Below are 22,758 nucleotides of genomic sequence, written 5' to 3'. Positions count from 1 at the left end.
TACAAATATAATAGACGCCTAACCAGTCCATCCCAGCAGTGCAAAACAGGCTCGTAGCAAAATCAGCAGTCAATTTTTTTTACTGTATGGGATTCTCCTTCTCATTGATTTGGAAACTATTGCCAAGGTTTTTAATTTTTTCACGCCAAGTGCAAACAAACAATGAAACTAAGAAAATGAGCCTCAAAAATGACCTAATATTCTGCGAATGTCAATAGAAAGACGATTAGACAAGATGAAAAAATGGCTACCGATTTACTACAAGCCTGTTTAGCACTGCTGGATTAATCAGTTTCACCCCTTAAACACTGACCACAGCACATATATATATATACACACACACATACGTATGCCTGAACGCACATACACACAAACAAATAAACTAATGGTATCATTATATGTTCCAATATTCTTTCGGTAGTAAATACTGCAAGAGCTGTGGGAAGTAGAATGGAAAGGTTTGCACACAAGGAAATTATTCAGTGGCAGACGATTCATACCCAGCTGTAGGAATGACACCAATAGCTGGGAGACCATCTGAATTTTTAACAAATCGCTTTTATTTTAATCCTGAACCATCCATATAGAACTATTACACTAAGAAAAAATAATTTCTCTATGAAACATGGTTGTATTTTTACCCAAGGCAAGGTTTGTTTAAACTGTTCCACATCTGCAACTGTCCGGGGAGTACACTCCAAAATATCCATTTACAAGTGGAAAGTTAGAGACATACAGCAAGTGGTGGTCCAAAAAAAGGCACTTAATTACGAATAATGTTGGATCAGAAATGTACCAAGGTCACCTACAGTGAATTTAGATGGTGTTAAGCCTCGGTAGTAATACATCATTTTTGTAACACTCACTTTTAAAAAAATTTATAACATGATATGATCCAGCATTCCATTTGATTTCGCTTCCTGGCATTCTTTTATCTTCTTTTTTAAAAAAATCATTTCCCGTTTTCATTCAGATAAAACAAATTTCAGCTGCAAACTCCATCTGTGTAGTTTTCGGAGGTCTCTTTGGTGTCAGACTAGTTCCATGCTGCCCCAGGGGTAAGGTTTTCCCACCTTGGAATCTCGACTTGTGGCTGCTTCACTAGCGTTTGTCAGTTTCAGAGCTGGAAGGCTGAAGCGAAGGCTATTGCCACCTACCATTGATGTGTCCTGGAAGCAAAGGATATGGTAGCAGTTAAAGCGGAGTCTGCATAGCGTTTGGCAAGTCTAAGTTATGTTTGGAGTGTCTCAGAGTATTACCAGTATCTCAGAGTATTAACATCTTGACCCAAATAAATGTGACAGTAATCTCTTATCCTGTGCTATTTTGCCAAGAAGTGTTCTGGGTTTTTATTTCCATGGATCGGAATTCATATGCAGTTGTGCATTCAGCCATTTTCAAGCTTTTCTAATGTATGAGGGGGATTTATCACCGTGGATGGTTGGGGCTGGGGTTGAATGGGAAGGTAAACATTTTAAAGTTCTAAATCCTGAACACAACCCACTCTCCTCTGGGGTTACTGGAGGGGGTCATGGTCAAGAATGGGTGTGGTGAGAGTTGGTGGGCAATCATGCCACTCTCAGGAGGCGGGTAGATCATTAAAATATCTTAGAAAGAAAGTGGCGCGCCTCAGTTTTAACTATTTTTTTTAAAAATTCTAAACTCAAGGAAGCCAAGCCTTAACATTCCCAGCAGACAACAAGGATCATGAGGGACTGGATCAGTTAGAAAAGTACTTTTATTGTGCTGCTTGTGGGCCAGGAGAAACAATGGTGTTTGTCCCTGGACCGAAAAAGCTCACAGCCACATGATCGGAACCATACAATTGGCTGGTGCCCACACTCAACGCACCTATTGATTGGGATTCCCCAACCACAAAATTCAATCCCATCCCTCCCCATGTTGTCAGTTTCGTCCCCATAATATCAGGTCCACTGTGTTGCAATGTCCAAATCTGCTAGCTCCCTTCCCTGCCCCTTCCACTCGTCCCCTGCTGATATATCTTCTCCATGGCATATTTCCAGCCTAACAAAACAGGCAGTTTGTCAAGCAGGCTGGCCATTGGTGGGAAATATTTGGCGAGGCTTTGTGGTTACATTCAGCAGGGTGTGTGGAAAGCCCATATGCCAAGTTTTACCCTATCTACGAGTGGCAGATTCACTTCCGGCAATGAGTGAGATGCCCAGTTGTGCCACTATGGAGACAGAATTTTTACCTTTTAGTCGCTTGTAGCATGACACCATTTTTATAATGAATGTATTGATTGAGATGCCTTTTCATGAATACATTGGATAAAGGAAAAGCACAACAAGGTCTCTTTCACTGATCCTACCTGTGAGCTGACCTTCTGGACTCTACATGCAGATGAGTAAAGGCCTGGCTCAGTCTTTGGTGTGATAAGTTCTAATGCACCAACAGCAGTGCTACTGGGGGTGGATGGCAGACTCGAGAAAGGTACTAAATAACAAAAAGAGAAGTATTCAAGTTTTACAATCATCACAGCAACCCTAACAAATAAATACATTTCATCAGTAGGTTCAATTTAAATGTTTCTTACAGCATGGCTTTTAAAAGGAGACAACATTGAGAAAAAGAGCAGTTGAGGAGACAGTAGCATAGAAGTATTGTCACTGACCTCGTAATCTAGAGGACAAGGCAATGATCTGGGGACGGGTTCAAATCCCACCACGCAGCTGGTAGAATTTAAATTCAATTCATAAAATGGCTGGAATTGAAAGCTAGTCTCAGTAATGGTGACCATGATTGTTGTAAAAACCTATCTAATTCACTAATGTCCTTCAGGGAAGGAAACCTGCTGTTATTACCTGGTCTGGTCGTAATCTCGAGACCCACAGCAATGTTGTCGATTGACCTCGGAAATGGCCTGGTAAGCCACTCAGTTCAAGAGCAAATAGTTTTTTAAAAAGTGCTTCATCTCAGTAAAGGTAACAAAATGCTGTGATACATTCTGAAATAACTGCCTAATATTTGGAGATTATGCTTATTCTGCATATTATTAGACTGATAGGTGTGATGCTGAAACCTTAATATGCATTAACACGATGATAAGTTTTCAACCAAGTTATTCAATAGATTAAAGAGCCAACTAAACCAAAAATAGACAACATTTGTAAATTAAAATGGAACATTAGTATTTTGGGTTCAAGACCCTTTCTCAAAATTAAGTACTAGATCCTGTTGTTCCCTGAATTGTGTCCAACAAGGTTAATCTGTATAGAATTCTATCGAATTCAACAACTTCAGATGATTAGCTCTACCCCACCTCGACCCATTTGTTTTCATCCCATTTTATTTTAACTGTCCTTTACCATTTCTTTCTTTCTTGTCTTTCTTTATATATATTTACCCCCCCCCCCCAATCTTATCCACCTTTCTTTACCCTTTCTCCCCTTTGCTTCCCCCTTCCCCTCCTCCCACATCTATATCTGTCACAGTTTACCCTCACCTGTTAGTTTCTCTGCTGTTTGACCTTTCACACCTTTCGTTCTCTCTGGGGACTGCCATTAGCACTCTTTGCCCTTGGTTTCTGTGGCCATTAGCACCCCGTTTCCCTGGGTTTCTGTGGCTATGACTCATCTTTCATTCTCACTTCACAGTATAAATATTTCCCACTTTCTCTGTCTTTTAGCTTTGACAAAGGATCATCTGGACTCGAAACATTAGCTCTTTTCTCTCCCTACAGATGCTGCCAGACCTGCTGAGATTTTCCAGCATTTTCTCTTTGGTTTCAGATTCCAGCATCCGCAGTAATTTGTTTTTCTCCGAGGTTAATCTGTATGAGTGACAATGCTGGAAGATGATTTTATTTAAATATACAACCTGAACTATGGTAAGAAAATAACTCTCTCCAACCGTGCGTGTGTACATGCACACATGCATGTGCGGAGTATGAAACAATGCTAAAATAAGCACAAAGTTGCTCTGGCATTGCTGCACTCTAAACCATTGCATTCTTCTACTATGTGAGCAAGGTAGCTCACATTATAGAAAATCAGTTTTAAAACAGTGGTTTGTGGGATATTAAGGAAATTATTAAAGTCCTTATCCATTAGGCTATCAGAGATGCTGTCTTTCAGATGAGATGATAAACCGAGGCCCTACGTACCAGAAATGTTGGGGAATACAGGGTTTAGAGAGAGGGAGGAATGGAAGGAAATCAGTATGAGTAGGGAAATGATGTTGGGGAAATTGATCGGATTGAAGGCCGATAAATCCCCAGGGCCTGATAACCTACATCCCAGAGTATTTAAGGAAGTGGCTCTAAAAATAGTGGAAGCATTGGCGGTCATCTTCCAAGATTCTATACACTCTGGAACAGTTCTTGGGGATAGTAACCACACTGTTTAAAAAGGGTGGTAGAGAGAAAACAGAGAATTTTAGACTAGTCAGCGTGACATCAATGCTAGAGTCCGTTTTCAAAGGATTAATAGCTGAGCAGTGATGGGATCAGACAGAGTCAGCATGGATTTACGAAAGAGAAATCATGCTTGACAAATCCACTGGAATTCTTCGAGGATGTAACCAGTAGAGTTGACGAGGGGGAGCCAGTGGTGTGGTTTATTTGGACTTTCAGAAGGCTTTCGACAAAGTTCCACATAAGAGTGTAAAATTAAAACGCCTAGGACCGGGGGTAATGTATCGAGGTGGATAGAAAACTGGTTGGTAGACAGGAAACAAAGTAGGAATAAATGGGCCTTTTTCCAAATGGCAGGCAGTGGCTAGTGGGGGACTGCAGGGATCAGTGCTAGGACCGCAACTATTCACAACATATCTAATTACTTAATTGAGGGAAGGGAAATAAGTGCAATATCTCCAAATTTGCAGATGACACAAAGCTGAATGAGAGGGTGAGCTGTGAAGAGGATGCAGAGATACTTCAGTGTGATTTGAACAAGTTGAGTGAGTGGGCAGATGCAGTATAATGTGGATAAATGTGAGGCTATCCATTTTGTAGCAAAAACAGGAAGGCAAATAATCTGAATGGCTACAGATTGAAAGCGAAATGTGCAACGAGACCTGGGTGTCCTCGTACACCTGTCACTGAAGTTAAGTGTGCAGGTGCAGCAGCGGGAAAGAAGGAAAATAATATGTTGGCCTTCACAGCAAGCGGATTTGAGTACAGGAGCAAGGACGTCTTGCTGCAATTATACAGGGCCTTGGTGAGACTGCACGTGGAATATTGGACGCGATCCAACAGCCATGCTGCGCCGGAAAAGCAGCTCGCCTAAGCGCAAAGAGCCTGTTGAAAATCAGAAAACCCCGCTCTTGGGGTCTACCCAGCTCTCAATGCCTCGTGAGTTTCAATGCAATGCGAATCCCTCCCACAATGGGTGGGATCACTTCTGGCAAAACTGTATGTTAAAGCAAGACAGTAAGCCTTGTTCTAATGTGCAGATTCCTGAGGTACCTGAGGCTTTGGGATTCAACCCCTTCGCAGGCTGGTGCCCTGGTACTGCTGGTGCCACCTGTCTCTATTACCCTGCTTGGCTGAATATCTCATTGGAAATAGAAGCAGGAGTAGGCCATTTGGTCCATTGAGCCCATTCAATTAGATCATGGCTAATCAGTTACTACACCATCACTTTCCCACCTAGCCCCATATCCCATGATATCACTAGTATCCAGGAATCGATTTGATCTGTCTTGAACGTGCGCAACGATTGAGCTTCCAGATATTTAAAATCTGAACAACCCTCCCCTAACATGGACATACTGTTTTCAACACATTTTAGCCCATTTAAGAATCAGAGAAAGCATTTTTGTATAGAATCATATACAAGGGGCGGGATTCTCCCCTACTCAGCGGGGCGGGGGAATCCGGCGTAATGGAGTGGCGTGAACCACTCTGGTGTCGCGCTGCCCCAAAGGTGCGGAATCCTCCGCACCTTTAGGGGCCAAGCCCTTACCTTGAGGGGCTAGGCCCACGCTGGAGTGATTTCTGCCCCGCCGGCTGGCGGGAAAGGCCTTTGGCACCACGGCAGCCGGCGCCGAAAGGACTTCGCCGGGCGACGCATGCGCGGGAGCGTCAGTGGACGCTCACGGCATCCCCGCGCATGAGCAGTGGAGGGGGTCTCTTCTGCCTCCGCCATAGTGGAGACCATGGCGAAGGCGGAAGAAAAAGAGTGTCCCCACGGCACAGGCCCGCCCGCCGATCGGTGGGTCCCGATCGCGGGCCAGGCCACCGTGGGGGCACCCCCCCGGGGCCAGATCGTCCTGCGGTGCCCCAGGACCCCGGAGCCCGCCTGCGCCGTCTGCTCCCGCCGGTACGGTAGGTGGTTCAATCCACGTCGTCTTTCGGAAGATACCTCTGTAACAGCCACTAATCTGTCAGGGGCAGTTAGCACTACTGCCTCACAGCGCCAGGTACCCGGGTTCAATTCCGGCCTTGGGTGACTGTCTGTGTGGAGTTTGCACTTTCACCCCGTGGCGTGGGTTTCCTCCGGGTGCTCTGGTTTCGTCCCACAGTGCAAAGATGTGCAGATTAGTTGGATTGGCCATACTAAATTGCTCCTTGGTGTCCAAAATAAAGTTAGGTGGGTTTACAGGGATAGGGTCAGGGTGTGGGCCTAGGCAGGGTGCTCGTTCCAAGTGTCGGTCCAGACTCGATGGGCCAAAAGGCCTCCTTCGGCACTGTAGAGATTCTATGAAAAGAAGTGCCCTTGATTTAATTAAATGATCTGTGCCAACATTTACTCTTTCCGTTTAAGTATTTGTAGACTTTGAATCATGTAAAAGACAAAAGTCTTCCTCACACTTGCCCCAGAACCTACCGCGATGAATTGCAGCATGAAATACCTTTAAAGAACAAGTCGTTTTTAAAAAATAATTTGCAATGAAAGCTCCCTGCCCGTTGACACATTTTACCAATGCATTTTCACAGATGACTCTACGGACTCTCAATGTCTTAGCAGAAAAGCTGAAAAGATTGCATAATAAAAGCCATCCGCACTGGAGACTACTGTACACCTGCAGGAGGAGTGTCTTTGTTCACGATCTTTGGTTTCCGTTTCCTGGTCTGAATTCCCTCTTTTCTCATTGCTAAAGGTCGTGGTATCTGCCAAATGAAATGAGGGCTTGATAAGCAAAACTATATATTATATACATATATAAATATACATTCACACACACATTAATAGTGATATATATATATATATGTATCACACACATGCACAGTGATTATACACACACACAAACAGTGATTATACATATATACACACACACAGGGATTATACACACACACAGGTACATATATATATATATATATACACAGCCACACGCATGTACAGTGATTATAATATATATATATTATGTACATACACCACGTACAGTGATTTTATATTCACTGTACATATATATATATATACACACACATTCAGTGAATATATACACACGCACATTGAATATATATACACACACACGTAGTGAATATATATACACACATAGACAGTGAATATATATATACACACACATACAGCGAATATATATATATATATATACACAGGTACAGTGAATATATACACACACACACGCACAGTGAATATTTATATACACACAGGTACAGTGAATGTATATATATATTATGTACAGTGATTTAATATTCACTGTACATATATATACACACAATCAGTGAAGATACACACAGGCACGTCCAGTGAATATACACACGCGCATAGTGAATATATATACACACACACGTAGTGAATATATATACACACATAGACAGTGAATATATATATATATATGTGTGTGTATATATATATATATATACACACACACATGTACAGTACACACACACACACACACACAGGTACAGTGAATGTATATATATTCACACACATGTACAGTGAATGTATATATATACACACATGTACAGTGAATATATATTTTTGTATATTGCCACACATACTGTGAATATATATATACACACACACGTACAGTGAAAATATATACATACGCACACACATACAGTAAATATATATATACATACACATACATGTACAGTGAATATATATATATACACACACATACAGTGAATATAAATATACACACACACGTACAGTGAATATATACATACACCCACACACAGTGAATATATATGTATACACACACGCACAGTGTATATATACACACACATAGTGAATATATATATACACACATACATGCACAGTGAATATATAAATATACATATACCCATATACACACACAGGTACAGTGAATATATATGTATTTACACACATGTACAGTGAATATAATACACATGCACAGTGTGTATGACACACACACATACACGTGTACAGTGAATATAATACACATGCACAGTACACACACACACACACACACATGTACAGTGAATGTATATATATACACACATGTACAGTGAATATATATTTTTATATATTGCCACACATACTGTGAATATATATATACACACACGTACAGTGAAAATATATACATACGCACACACATACAGTAAATATATATATATACATACACATACATGTACAGTGAATATATATATATATATATATATTCACTGTACATATATATACACACAATCAGTGAAGATACACACAGGCACGTCCAGTGAATATACACACGCGCATAGTGAATATATATACACACACACGTAGTGAATATATATACACACATCGACAGTGAATAAATATATATATATATACACACACACACATGTACAGTATATATATATATACACACACACACACAGGTACAGTGAATGTATATATATATATATATATACACACACACATGTACAGTGAATGTATATATATATACACACACATGTACAGTGAATATATATTTTTATATATTGCCACACATACTGTGAATATATATATACACACACACGTACAGTGAAAATATATACATACGCACACACATACAGTAAATATATATATACATACACATACATGTACAGTGAATATATATATATATACACACACATACAGTGAATATAAATATACACACACACGCACAGTGTATATATACACACACATAGTGAATATATATATACACACATACATGCACAGTGAATATATAAATATACATATACCCATATACACACACAGGTACAGTGAATATATATGTATTTACACACATGTACAGTGAATATAATACACATGCACAGTGTGTATGACACACACACATACACGTGTACAGTGAATATAATACACATGCACAGTACACACACACACACACACACACACACACACACAAGTACAGTGAATACACACACACAGACGTGTGCAGTGAATATATACATACGCACACACATGTACAATGAATATATATATACACACACACGTACAGTGAATATATGTACACACACGTACAGTGAATATATATACACACACGTACAGTGAATATATATACATACAGACACATACAGTAAGTATATATATATATATATACACGCATGTACAGTGAATATATTTATATACATACACGTACAGTGAATATATATATACACACACACATGTGCAGCGAATATATATATACACACACATGTACAGTGAATATATACACACACACAGGGATTATACACACACACAGGTACATATATATATATATACACAGCCACACACATGTACAGTGATTATAATATATATATATATTATGTACATACACCACGTACAGTGATTTTATATTCACTGTACATATATATATATACACACATTCAGTCAATATACACACACGCACATTGAATATATATACACACACGTAGTGAATATATATACAGACATAGACAGTGAATATATATATATACACACACATAGTGAACATAAATATACACACACACGTACAGTGAATATATACATACACCCACACACAGTGAATATATATGTATACACACACGCACAGTGTATATATACACATACACAGTGAATATATATATATACACACATACATGCACAGCGAATATATAAATATACATATACCCATATACACACACACAGGTACAGTGAATATATATGTATTTACACACATGTACAGTGACTACACTGTGTGTGGATGTATGTATATATTCACTGTACGTGTGTGTGTATATTTATACACTATACACAGGTACAGTGAATGTATATATACACACACATGCACAGTGAATATATATATATACACACACAGGTACAGTGAATGTATATATATATATTATGTACAGTGATTTTATATTCACTGTACATATATATACACACATTCAGTGAAGATACACACAGGCACGTCCGGTGAATATACACACAAGCACAGTGAATATTTATACACACACACGTAGTGAATATATAGACATACATAGACAGTGAATATATATATATATATATATACACACGTGTACAGTATATATATATATATATATATACACGCACACAGGTACAGTGAATGTCTATATATACACACACACACACATGTACAGTGAATGTATATATATACACACATGTACAGTGAATATATATATATTTTAATATATTGCCACACATACTGTGAATATATATATACACAGACACACGTACAGTGAAAATATATACATACGCACACACATACAGTAAATATATATATACATACACATACATGTACAGTGAATATATATATACACATACACATACAGTGAATATAAATATACACACACACGTACAGTGAATATATACATACAGCCACATACAGTGAATATATATGTATACACACACGCACAGTGTATATATACACACACACACAGTGAATATATATATATACACACATACATGCACAGTGAATATATAAATATACATATACCCATATACACACACACACAGGTACAGTGAATATGTATTTACACACATGTACAGTGAATATAATACACATGCACAGTGTGTATGACACACACACATACACGTGTACAGTGAATATAATACACATGCACAGTACACACATACACACACAAGTACAGTGAATACACACACATGTGCAGTGAATATATACATACACACACACACGTACAGTGAATATATGTACACACACGTACAGTGAATATATATACACACACACACGTACAGTGAATATATATATACAGACACATACAGTGAATATATTTATATACACGCACGTACAGTGAATATATTTATATACATATACGTACAGTGAATATATATATACACACACACATGCGCAGTGAATATATATATATACACACATGTACAGTGAATATATACACACACAGGTACAGTGAATATATATATATACACACACGTAGTGAATGTATATATATATATATACACACACATGTACAGTGAATGTATATATATATATATATATACACACACATATACAGTGAATGTACATATATATACACACACACATACAGTGAATATATATACACACACATGGGTACAGTGAATATATATATACACATATGCATACAGTGAATATATATATACACACACGTACAGTGAATATATATACACGCACGTACAGTGAATATATATACACACACATGTACAGTGAATATATATATATACACACATAGGCATACAGTGAAGATATACACACATATGTACAGTGAATATGTATATACACACACACACATGTACAGTGAATACATATATGCACACACACTTAGTGAATATATATATACACACACGTACAGTGAATACATACACACACATGTACAGTGAATATATATATATACACACACGCATACAGTGAATATATATATACACACATGCATACATACAGTGAATATATATATACACATGTACAGTGAATATATATATATATACACACACACATACAATGAAGATATATACATACACATGTACAGTGAATATATATATATACACACACGTACAGTAAATGTATATATACACACACACACAAGTACAGTGAATAAATATATATACACATGCACATATAGGGAATATATGTATATACACACACACGTACAGTGAATGTGTATATATATTCACACACACAATGTACAGTGAATACATATATATACACATGTACAGTGAATATATATGTACCTATACACATACAGATACAATGAATATATATATATACAAACACACGTGCGTACAGTGAATATATACACACACGTACAGTGAATATATATATGCACACATATGTACAGTGAATATATATATATATACACACACATACAGTGAAGATATATACATACACATGTACAGTGAATATATATATACACACACACACATGTACAGTGAATATATACACACACATACAGTGAATATATATATACACACACACATGTACAGTGAATATATACACACACACATGTACAGTGAATATATACACACACAGGTACAGTGAATATATATATATACGCACACACAAGTACAGTTTATATATATATATACACACACACATGTAGTGAATGTATATATGTATATACACACACACAAATGTACAGTGAATACATATATGCACACACACTTACAGTGAACATATATATACACACATGTACAGTGACTACATATACACATACGCACAGTATATATATATACACACGCACGCATACAGTGAATATATATATACACACACACGCATACAGTAAATAGATATATACAAATGTACAGTGAATATATATATATATATACACACACATGTACAGTGAATGTATATATATGCACACACGTACAGTGAATATGCACACACAGGTACAGTGAATATATACACACACAGGTACAGTGAATATATATATATACGCACACACAAGTACAGTGTATATATATATATACACACACACATGTAGTGAATGTATATATGTATATACACACACACAAATGTAGAGTGAATACATATATGCACACACACTTACAGTGAACATATATATACACACATGTACAGTGACTACATATACACATACGCACAGTATATATATATACACACACGCGCATACAGTGAATATATATATACACACACGCATACAGTAAATAGATATATACAAATGTACAGTGAATATATATATACACACACATGTACAGTGAATGTATATATATGCACACACGTACAGTGAATATGCACACACAGGTACAGTGAATATATATATTATATACACACCTGTACAGTGAATATATATATACACATAAGCATACAGTGAATATATATACACACACATAGTGAATATATATACACACACGTACAGTATATATATATATATATACACACACACATAGGGTGAAGATATATATATACACATGTACAGTGAATTTATATATACACACACACGTACAGTAAATGTATATATACACACACACATACAGTGAATATATATACACACAAAATTAAAGTGAATATGTATATACACACACACATGTTTAGTGAATATATATATACACACACATACAGTGAATATATATATATACACACATATACAGTGAATATATATATATGCACACGTGTACAGTGAATATATATATATATATATATATACACACACACACGTACAGTGAATGAGTATATGTGTATATATATATATATATATATTGACACACACCATGTACAGTGGATACATGTACATACACACGTACAGTGAATATATATATACCTATACACATACAGGTATAATGAATATGTATATATATACACTCACGCATACAGTGAATATATACACACACATGTACAATGAATATATATATGCACACATATGTACATTGAATATATATATACACACACAGTGAAGATATATACACACACACGTACAGTGAATGTATACATATATATTCACACACGTACAGTGAATATATATATATACACACGTCCAGTAAATGTATATATATACACACACACATACAGTGAATATATATATATACACACACACATGTACAGTGAATGTATATATATATACACACACAATGTACAGTGAATATATATATATACACACACACACGTACAGTGAATATGTATACACACACATACAGTGAATATATATATGTACACACACACATGTACAGTGAATATAAACACACACATACAGTGAATATATATACACACATGTACAGTGAATATATACACACACATACAGTGAATATATACACACACATACAGTGAATATATTTATATACACACATGTACAGTGAATATATATGTTACACACATACGTACAGTGAATATATATGTACACACACACACACAATGTACAGTGAATATATATATATAAACACAAAAGCATACAGTGAATATGTATACACACACATAGTGAATATATATATGCACACACATGTACAGTGAATATATATATACACACACACACGTACAGTAAATGTACTCTTTATACACACACACATAGTGAATATATACAAACACACACGTAAAGTGAATGTATATATATACACACACACACACAATCACAGTGAATATATATATACACACACACACATACAATGAAGATATATACATACACATGTACAGTGAATATATATATATATATATACACATACACGTACAGTAAATGTATAGAAATACACACACTTACAGTGTATGTATATATACACACACACACAATGTACAGTGAATATATATATATATACACAAAAGCATACAGTGAATATATATACACACACGTACAGTGAATATATATATATGCACACACATGTACAGTGAATATATATATACACACACATGTACAGTAAATGTATATATAGACACACACACATACAGTGAATATACACACACACACGTAAAGTGAATGTATATATATATATACACACACACAATCACAGTGAATATGTATATACACACACACACACATACAGTGAATATATATATACACACACATACAGTGAATATATATATGCACACATGTACAGTGAATATATATATACACATGCACGTACAGTAAATGTGTATATATATTCACACACACAATGTACAGTGAATACAGATGTATACACACGTACAGTGAATATATATGTACCTATACACATACAGTGAATGTATATATACTTATATACACACAATGTACAGTGAATAAATATATATATATATATATATACACACACATTTACAGTGAATATGTATACACACACACATACAGTGAATATATATATATACACATGCACACATAGGGAATATATATATATGTATACACACACACACAGGTACAGTGAATACATATATGCACACACACTATATATACACACATGTACAGTGAATATATATATACACACACGCATACAGTGAATATATATATACACACGTACAGTGAATGTATATATATATATACACACAGACACATACAGTGAATATATACACACACACACAGGTACAGTGAATATATATATATATATACACACACATGTACAGTGAATATATATACACATGTACAGTGAATATATATATACACACACGGAGAGTGAATGTGTGTAATATATATATATTCACTGTACCGGTGTGTGTATATATTCACTGTATGTGTCTGTGTATATATATACATTCACTGTACGTGTGTATATATATATTCACTGTACATGTGTGTGTATATATATATATTCACTGTACATTGTGTGTGTACATAAGTATATATACATTCACTGTATGTGTGTGTTTCTATACATTTACTGTACGTGTGATATATATATACACACACATACAGTGAATATATATATATAAAGACACGTACAGTAAATATATATACACACACACAGGTACAATATTTATATATACACACACACGCATACAGTGAATATATATACACACACGTACAGTGAATATATATATGCACACACGTACAGTAAATGTATATATACTGACACATGCAGTGAATATATACACACACACATATAGTGAATGTATATATATATATACAAACAATTACAGTGAATATGTATATACACACACACATGAAGTGAATATATATATACACACACATACAATGAATATATATATACACACACATACAGTGAATATATAGATGCACACATGTACAGTGAATATATATATACACATACACGTACAGTGAATGTGTATATATATATATTCACACACACAATGTACAGTGAATACACATATATACACATGTACAGTGAATATATATGTACCTATACACATACAGGTACAATGAATATATATATATATATATACACTCACGCGTACAGTGAATATATACACACACAAGTACAGTGAATATATATATGCACACATATGTACAGTGAATATATATATATATATATACACACATACACTGAAGCTATATACATACACATGTAAAGTGAATATATATATACACACACATACAGTAAATGTATATACACACACATACAGTAAATATATATATATATATATATATACATACACACACATACAGAGAATGTGTATATATATACACACACACACTTAGTGAATATATATACACACGCACATACACATGTACAGTGAATGTATATATAAACACACACACATGTACAGTGAAGATATATACACACACATGTACAGTGTATATGTACACACACATACAGTGAATATATATATATACACACATGTACAGTGAATATATATGTATGCACACATATGTACAGTGATTGTGTGTATATATACACACAAGTACAGTGAATATATATACACACATGTAGTGAATGTATATCTGTATATATACACACACAGAGGTACAGTGAATACATATATGCACACACACTATATATACACACATGTACAGTGAATATATATATACACACACGCACAGTGAATATATATACACACACGTACAATGAATATATACATATAAAGACACGTACAGTGTATTTATATATATACACACACAGGTACAATATTTATGTATACACACACACGCATACAGTGAATATATATACACACATGTACAGTGAATATATATATGCACACACATGTACAGTGAATATATATACACACACATACAGTGAAGATATATATATACACATGTACAGTGAATATATATGTATACACACACATGTACAGTAAATGTGTATATATATACACACACACACAATGAATATATATACACACACGTACAGTGAATATATATATGCACACACATGTACAGTGAATATATATATATACACACACATACAGTGAAGATATATATATACACATGTACAGTGAATATATATGTATACACACATGTACAGTAAATGTGTATATATACACACACACACAGTGAATATATATACACACACGTATGGTGAATGTGTATATATACACACACAATTACAGTGAATATGTATATACACACACACACACGTAGTGAATATATATATATACACACACATACAGTGTATATATATATACCTATACACATACAGGTACAATCTATATATATATATATATATATATATACACTCATGGGGACAGTGAATATATACACACACACACGTAGAGTGAATATATATATATGCACACATATGCACAGTGAATATATATATATACACACACACAGTGAAGATATATACATACACATGTGCAGTGAATATGTATATCTACACACACACATACAGTAAATGTATATATATATATATATGCACACACATACATGTACAGTGAATGTGTATATACACACACACATGTACAGTGAATATACACACACACACATATACAGTGAATGTATATATATAGACACACACATGTACAGTGAATATATACACACACACAATGTACAGTGAACATATATATATATACACAAAAGCATACAGTGAATATATATATACACATGTACAGTGAATATATATATATGCACACACATTTACAGTGAATATATATATACACACACACAATCACAGTGAATATGTATATACACACACACATACAGTGAATATATATATACACACACACATACAGTGAATATATATATGCACACATGTACAGTGAATATATATATACACATACACGTACAGTGAATGTGTATATATATATTCACACACACGATGTACAGTGAATACAGATGTATACACACGTACAGTGAATATATATGTACCTATACACATACAGTGAATGTATATATACTTATATGCACACACAATGTACAGTGAATATATATATACACACACATGTACAGTGAAAATGTATACACACACACATACAGTGAATATATATATACACATGCACACATAGGGAATATATATATGTATATACACACGCGCGTACAGTGAATATATACACACATGTGCAGTGAATATATACACACACATAGAGTGAATATATATATAGACACACACACATGTACAGTTAAATATATGCACACACACACGTACAGTGAATGTATATATATATAGACACACACACATGTACAGTGAATATATATACACACACACATGTACAGTGAATATATACACACAGGTACAGTGAATATATATATATACGCACACACAAGTACAGTGAATATATATATACACACATGTAGTGAATGTATATATGTATATATACACACACACACACAGGTACAGTGAATACATATATGCACACACACATGTACAGTGAACACATACACACACATGTACAGTGAATATATATATATACACACACGCATACAGTGAATATATATATACACACGTACAGTGAATGTATATATATACAGACACATACAGTGAATATATACACACACACACAGGTACAGTGAATATATATATATACACACATGTACAGTGAATATATATATATACACATATGCATGCAGTGAATATATATACACATGTACAGTGAATAGATATATACACACACGGAGAGTGAATGTGTGTATATATATATTCACTGTACCTGTGTGCGTGTGTGTATATATTCACTGTATGTGTCTGTGTGTATATATATATACATTCACTGTACGTGTGTATATATATATATATTCACTGTACATGTGTGTGTATATATATATATATATATATATATTCACTGTACATTGTGTGTGTACAAAAGTATATATACATTCACTGTATGTGTGTGTATTTCGATACATTTACTGTACGTGTGTGTATATATATATATATACACACACACACACACACACAGTGAATATAAAGGCACACACACATACAATGAATATATATATATATATATAAAGACACGTACAGTGAATATATATATACACACACACAGGTACAATATTTATATATACACACACACGCATAGTGAATATATATACACACACGTACAGTGAATATATATATATGCACACACATGTACAGTAAATGTATATATATATACTCACACATGTACAGTGAAGATATATGTACCTATACACATACAGGTACAATGAATATATATATATACACTCACGCGTACAGTGAATATACACACACACACGTACAGTGAATAAAAATATGCACACATATGTACAGTGAATATATATATATATACACACACATACACTGAAGATATATACATACACATGTAAAGTGAATATATATATATACACACACATACAGTAAATGTATATACACACACATACAGTAAATATATATATACACACACACGTACAGTGAATGTGTGTATATAGACACACACACGTAGTGAATATATATACACACGCACATACACATGTACAGTGAATGTATATATTTAGACACACACATGTACAGTGAATATTTATACACACACATGTACAGTGAATATATACACACACATACAGTGAATATATATATACACACATGTACAGTGAATATATATGTATGCACACATATGTACAGTGAATGTGTGTATATATACACACAATGTACAGTGAATATATATATATATACACACACACACACGTGCAGTGAATATATATATACATGAACACATAGGGAATATATATATACACACACACACAGGTACAATGAATATATCGATATACACTCACGCGTACAGTGAATATATACACACAAGTACAGTGAATATATATATGCACACACATGTACAGTGAATATATATATACACACACACGTTCAGTAAATGTATATACACACACATACAGTGAATATATATGCACACACACACACACGTACAGTGAGTGTATATATATATACACACACACGTTCAGTAAATATATATATACCCACACACACATACAGTGAATATATATATATACACACACACACATACAGTGAATGTATATATATATATATACACACACACACACGTACAGTGAATATATACACACACACAGGTACAGTGAATATATATATACACACATGTATAGTGAATATATATATACACATATGCATACAGTGAATATATGTATACACACGTACAGTGAATATATATACACACACGTAGATTGAATGTATATACATATATACACACACACACGCACAGTGAATATATACACACACACACGTACAATGAATATATATATATAAAGACACGTACAGTGTATTTATATATATACACACACACACAGGTACAATATTTATATATACACACACACGCATACAGTGAATATATATACACACACGTACAGTGAATATATATATATGCACACACATGTACAGTGAATATATATATATACACACACACATACAGTGAAGATATATATATACACATGTACAGTGAATATATATATATACACACACACACATACAGTAAATGTGTATATATATACACACACACAGTGAATATATATATACACACACGTATGGTGAATGTGTATATATACACACACAATTACAGTGAATATGTATATACACACACACACGTGTGAATATATATATATACACACACATACAGTGTATATATATATACACACATACAGTGAATATATATATGCATACATGTACAGTGAATATATATATTCACACATGTGTACAGTGAATGTGTATATATATTCACACACACAATGTACAGTGAATACATATATATACACACATACAGTGTATATATGTACCTATACACATACAGGTACAATCTATATATATATATATATATATATATATATACACTCATGCGTACGTGAAAATATTCACACACACACGTAGAGTGAATATATATATATGCACACATATGCACAGTGAATATATATACACACACACAGTGAAGATATATACATACACATGTGCAGTGAATATGTATATCTACACACACATACAGTAAATGTATATATATATATATATGTATATATATATATGCACACACACACATGTACAGTGAATGTATATATATAGACACACACATGTACAGTGAATGTATATATATAGACACACACATGTACAGTGAATATATATATATAGACACACACATGTACAGTGAATATATATATATAGACACACACATGTACAGTGAATATATATATATACACACGCGCATGTACAGTGAATCTATATATATACACACGCGCATGTACAGTGAATATATATATATACACACGCGCATGTACAGTGAATATATATACACACACGCATGTACAGTGAATATATATATATACACACACGCATGTACAGTGAATATATATACACACACGCATGTACAGTGAATATATATACACACACGCATGTACAGTGAATATATATACACACACGCATGTACAGTGAATATATATACACACACGCATGTACAGTGAATATATATACACACACGCATGTACAGTGAATATATATACACACACGCATGTACAGTGAATATATATACACACACGCATGTACAGTGAATATATATACACACACGCATGTACAGTGAATATATATACACACACGCATGTACAGTGAATATATATACACACACGCATGTACAGTGAATATATATACACACACGCATGTACAGTGAATATATATACACACACGCATGTACAGTGAATATATGTACACACACGCATGCACAGTGAATATATATACACACACGCATGTACAGTGAATATATGTACACACACGCATGTACAGTGAATATATGTACACACACGCATGTACAGTGAATATATGTACACACACGCATGTACAGTGAATATATGTACACACACGCATGTACAGTGAATATATGTACACACACGCATGTACAGTGAATATATGTACACACACGCATGTACAGTGAATATATGTACACACACGCATGTACAGTGAATATATGTACACACACGCATGTACAGTGAATATATGTACACACACGCATGTACAGTGAATATATGTACACACACGCATGTACAGTGAATATATGTACACACACGCATGTACAGTGAATATATATACACACACGCATGTACAGTGAATATATATACACACACGCATGTACAGTGAATATATATACACACACGCATGTACAGTGAATATATATACACACACGCATGTACAGTGAATATATATACACACACGCATGTACAGTGAATATATATACACACACGCATGTACAGTGAATATATATACACACACGCATGTACAGTGAATATATATATACACACGCATGTACAGTGAATATAAACATAGAACATAGAACATAGAACATAGAACATCGAAAATACAGCACAGAACAGGCCCTTCGGCCCACGATGTTGTGCCGAACCTTTGTCCTAGATTAATCATAGATTATCATTGAATTTACAGTGCAGAAGGAGGCCATTCGGCCCTTTGAGTCTGCACCGGCTCTTGGAAAGAGCACCATACCCAAACTCAACACCTCCACCCAACACCAAGGGCAATTTGGACATTAAGGGCAATTTATCATTGGCCAATTCACCTAACCCGCACATCTTTGGACTGTGGGAGGAAACCGGAGCACCCGGAGGAAACCCACGCAGACACGGGGAGGACGTGCAGACTCCGCACAGACAATGACCCAAGCCGGAATCGAACCTGGGACCATGGAGCTGTG

At 34.7% G+C, this 22,758-nt stretch overlaps 1 protein-coding gene across 2 annotated transcripts in view; it reads right to left on the bottom strand.

The window, feature by feature from the left end:
- Positions 1 to 538: 538 nt before the first annotated feature.
- Positions 539 to 22,758, bottom strand: part of LOC140416578 (transcription factor GATA-4-like) — a 55,630-nt gene continuing 33,410 nt past the window's right edge. For both annotated transcript variants that reach the window (XM_072501136.1, XM_072501137.1), the window contains exons 4-6: positions 6,988 to 7,075; positions 2,333 to 2,457; positions 539 to 1,169 (exon numbers count right to left, since the gene is read on the bottom strand). In XM_072501136.1, the coding sequence (XP_072357237.1) occupies positions 1,032 to 1,169; positions 2,333 to 2,457; positions 6,988 to 7,075 (351 nt within the window). In that variant the 3' untranslated portion in view covers positions 539 to 1,031. The remainder of the gene's footprint in view (positions 1,170 to 2,332; positions 2,458 to 6,987; positions 7,076 to 22,758) is intronic.

Source organism: Scyliorhinus torazame, chromosome 1 (assembly GCF_047496885.1).
Source record: "Scyliorhinus torazame isolate Kashiwa2021f chromosome 1, sScyTor2.1, whole genome shotgun sequence".
In the NCBI taxonomy this organism is placed as follows: domain Eukaryota; kingdom Metazoa; phylum Chordata; class Chondrichthyes; order Carcharhiniformes; family Scyliorhinidae; genus Scyliorhinus; species Scyliorhinus torazame.
Note: the sequence above shows the minus strand (reverse complement) of the source record. Positions and strands in the feature narration are given on the sequence as shown.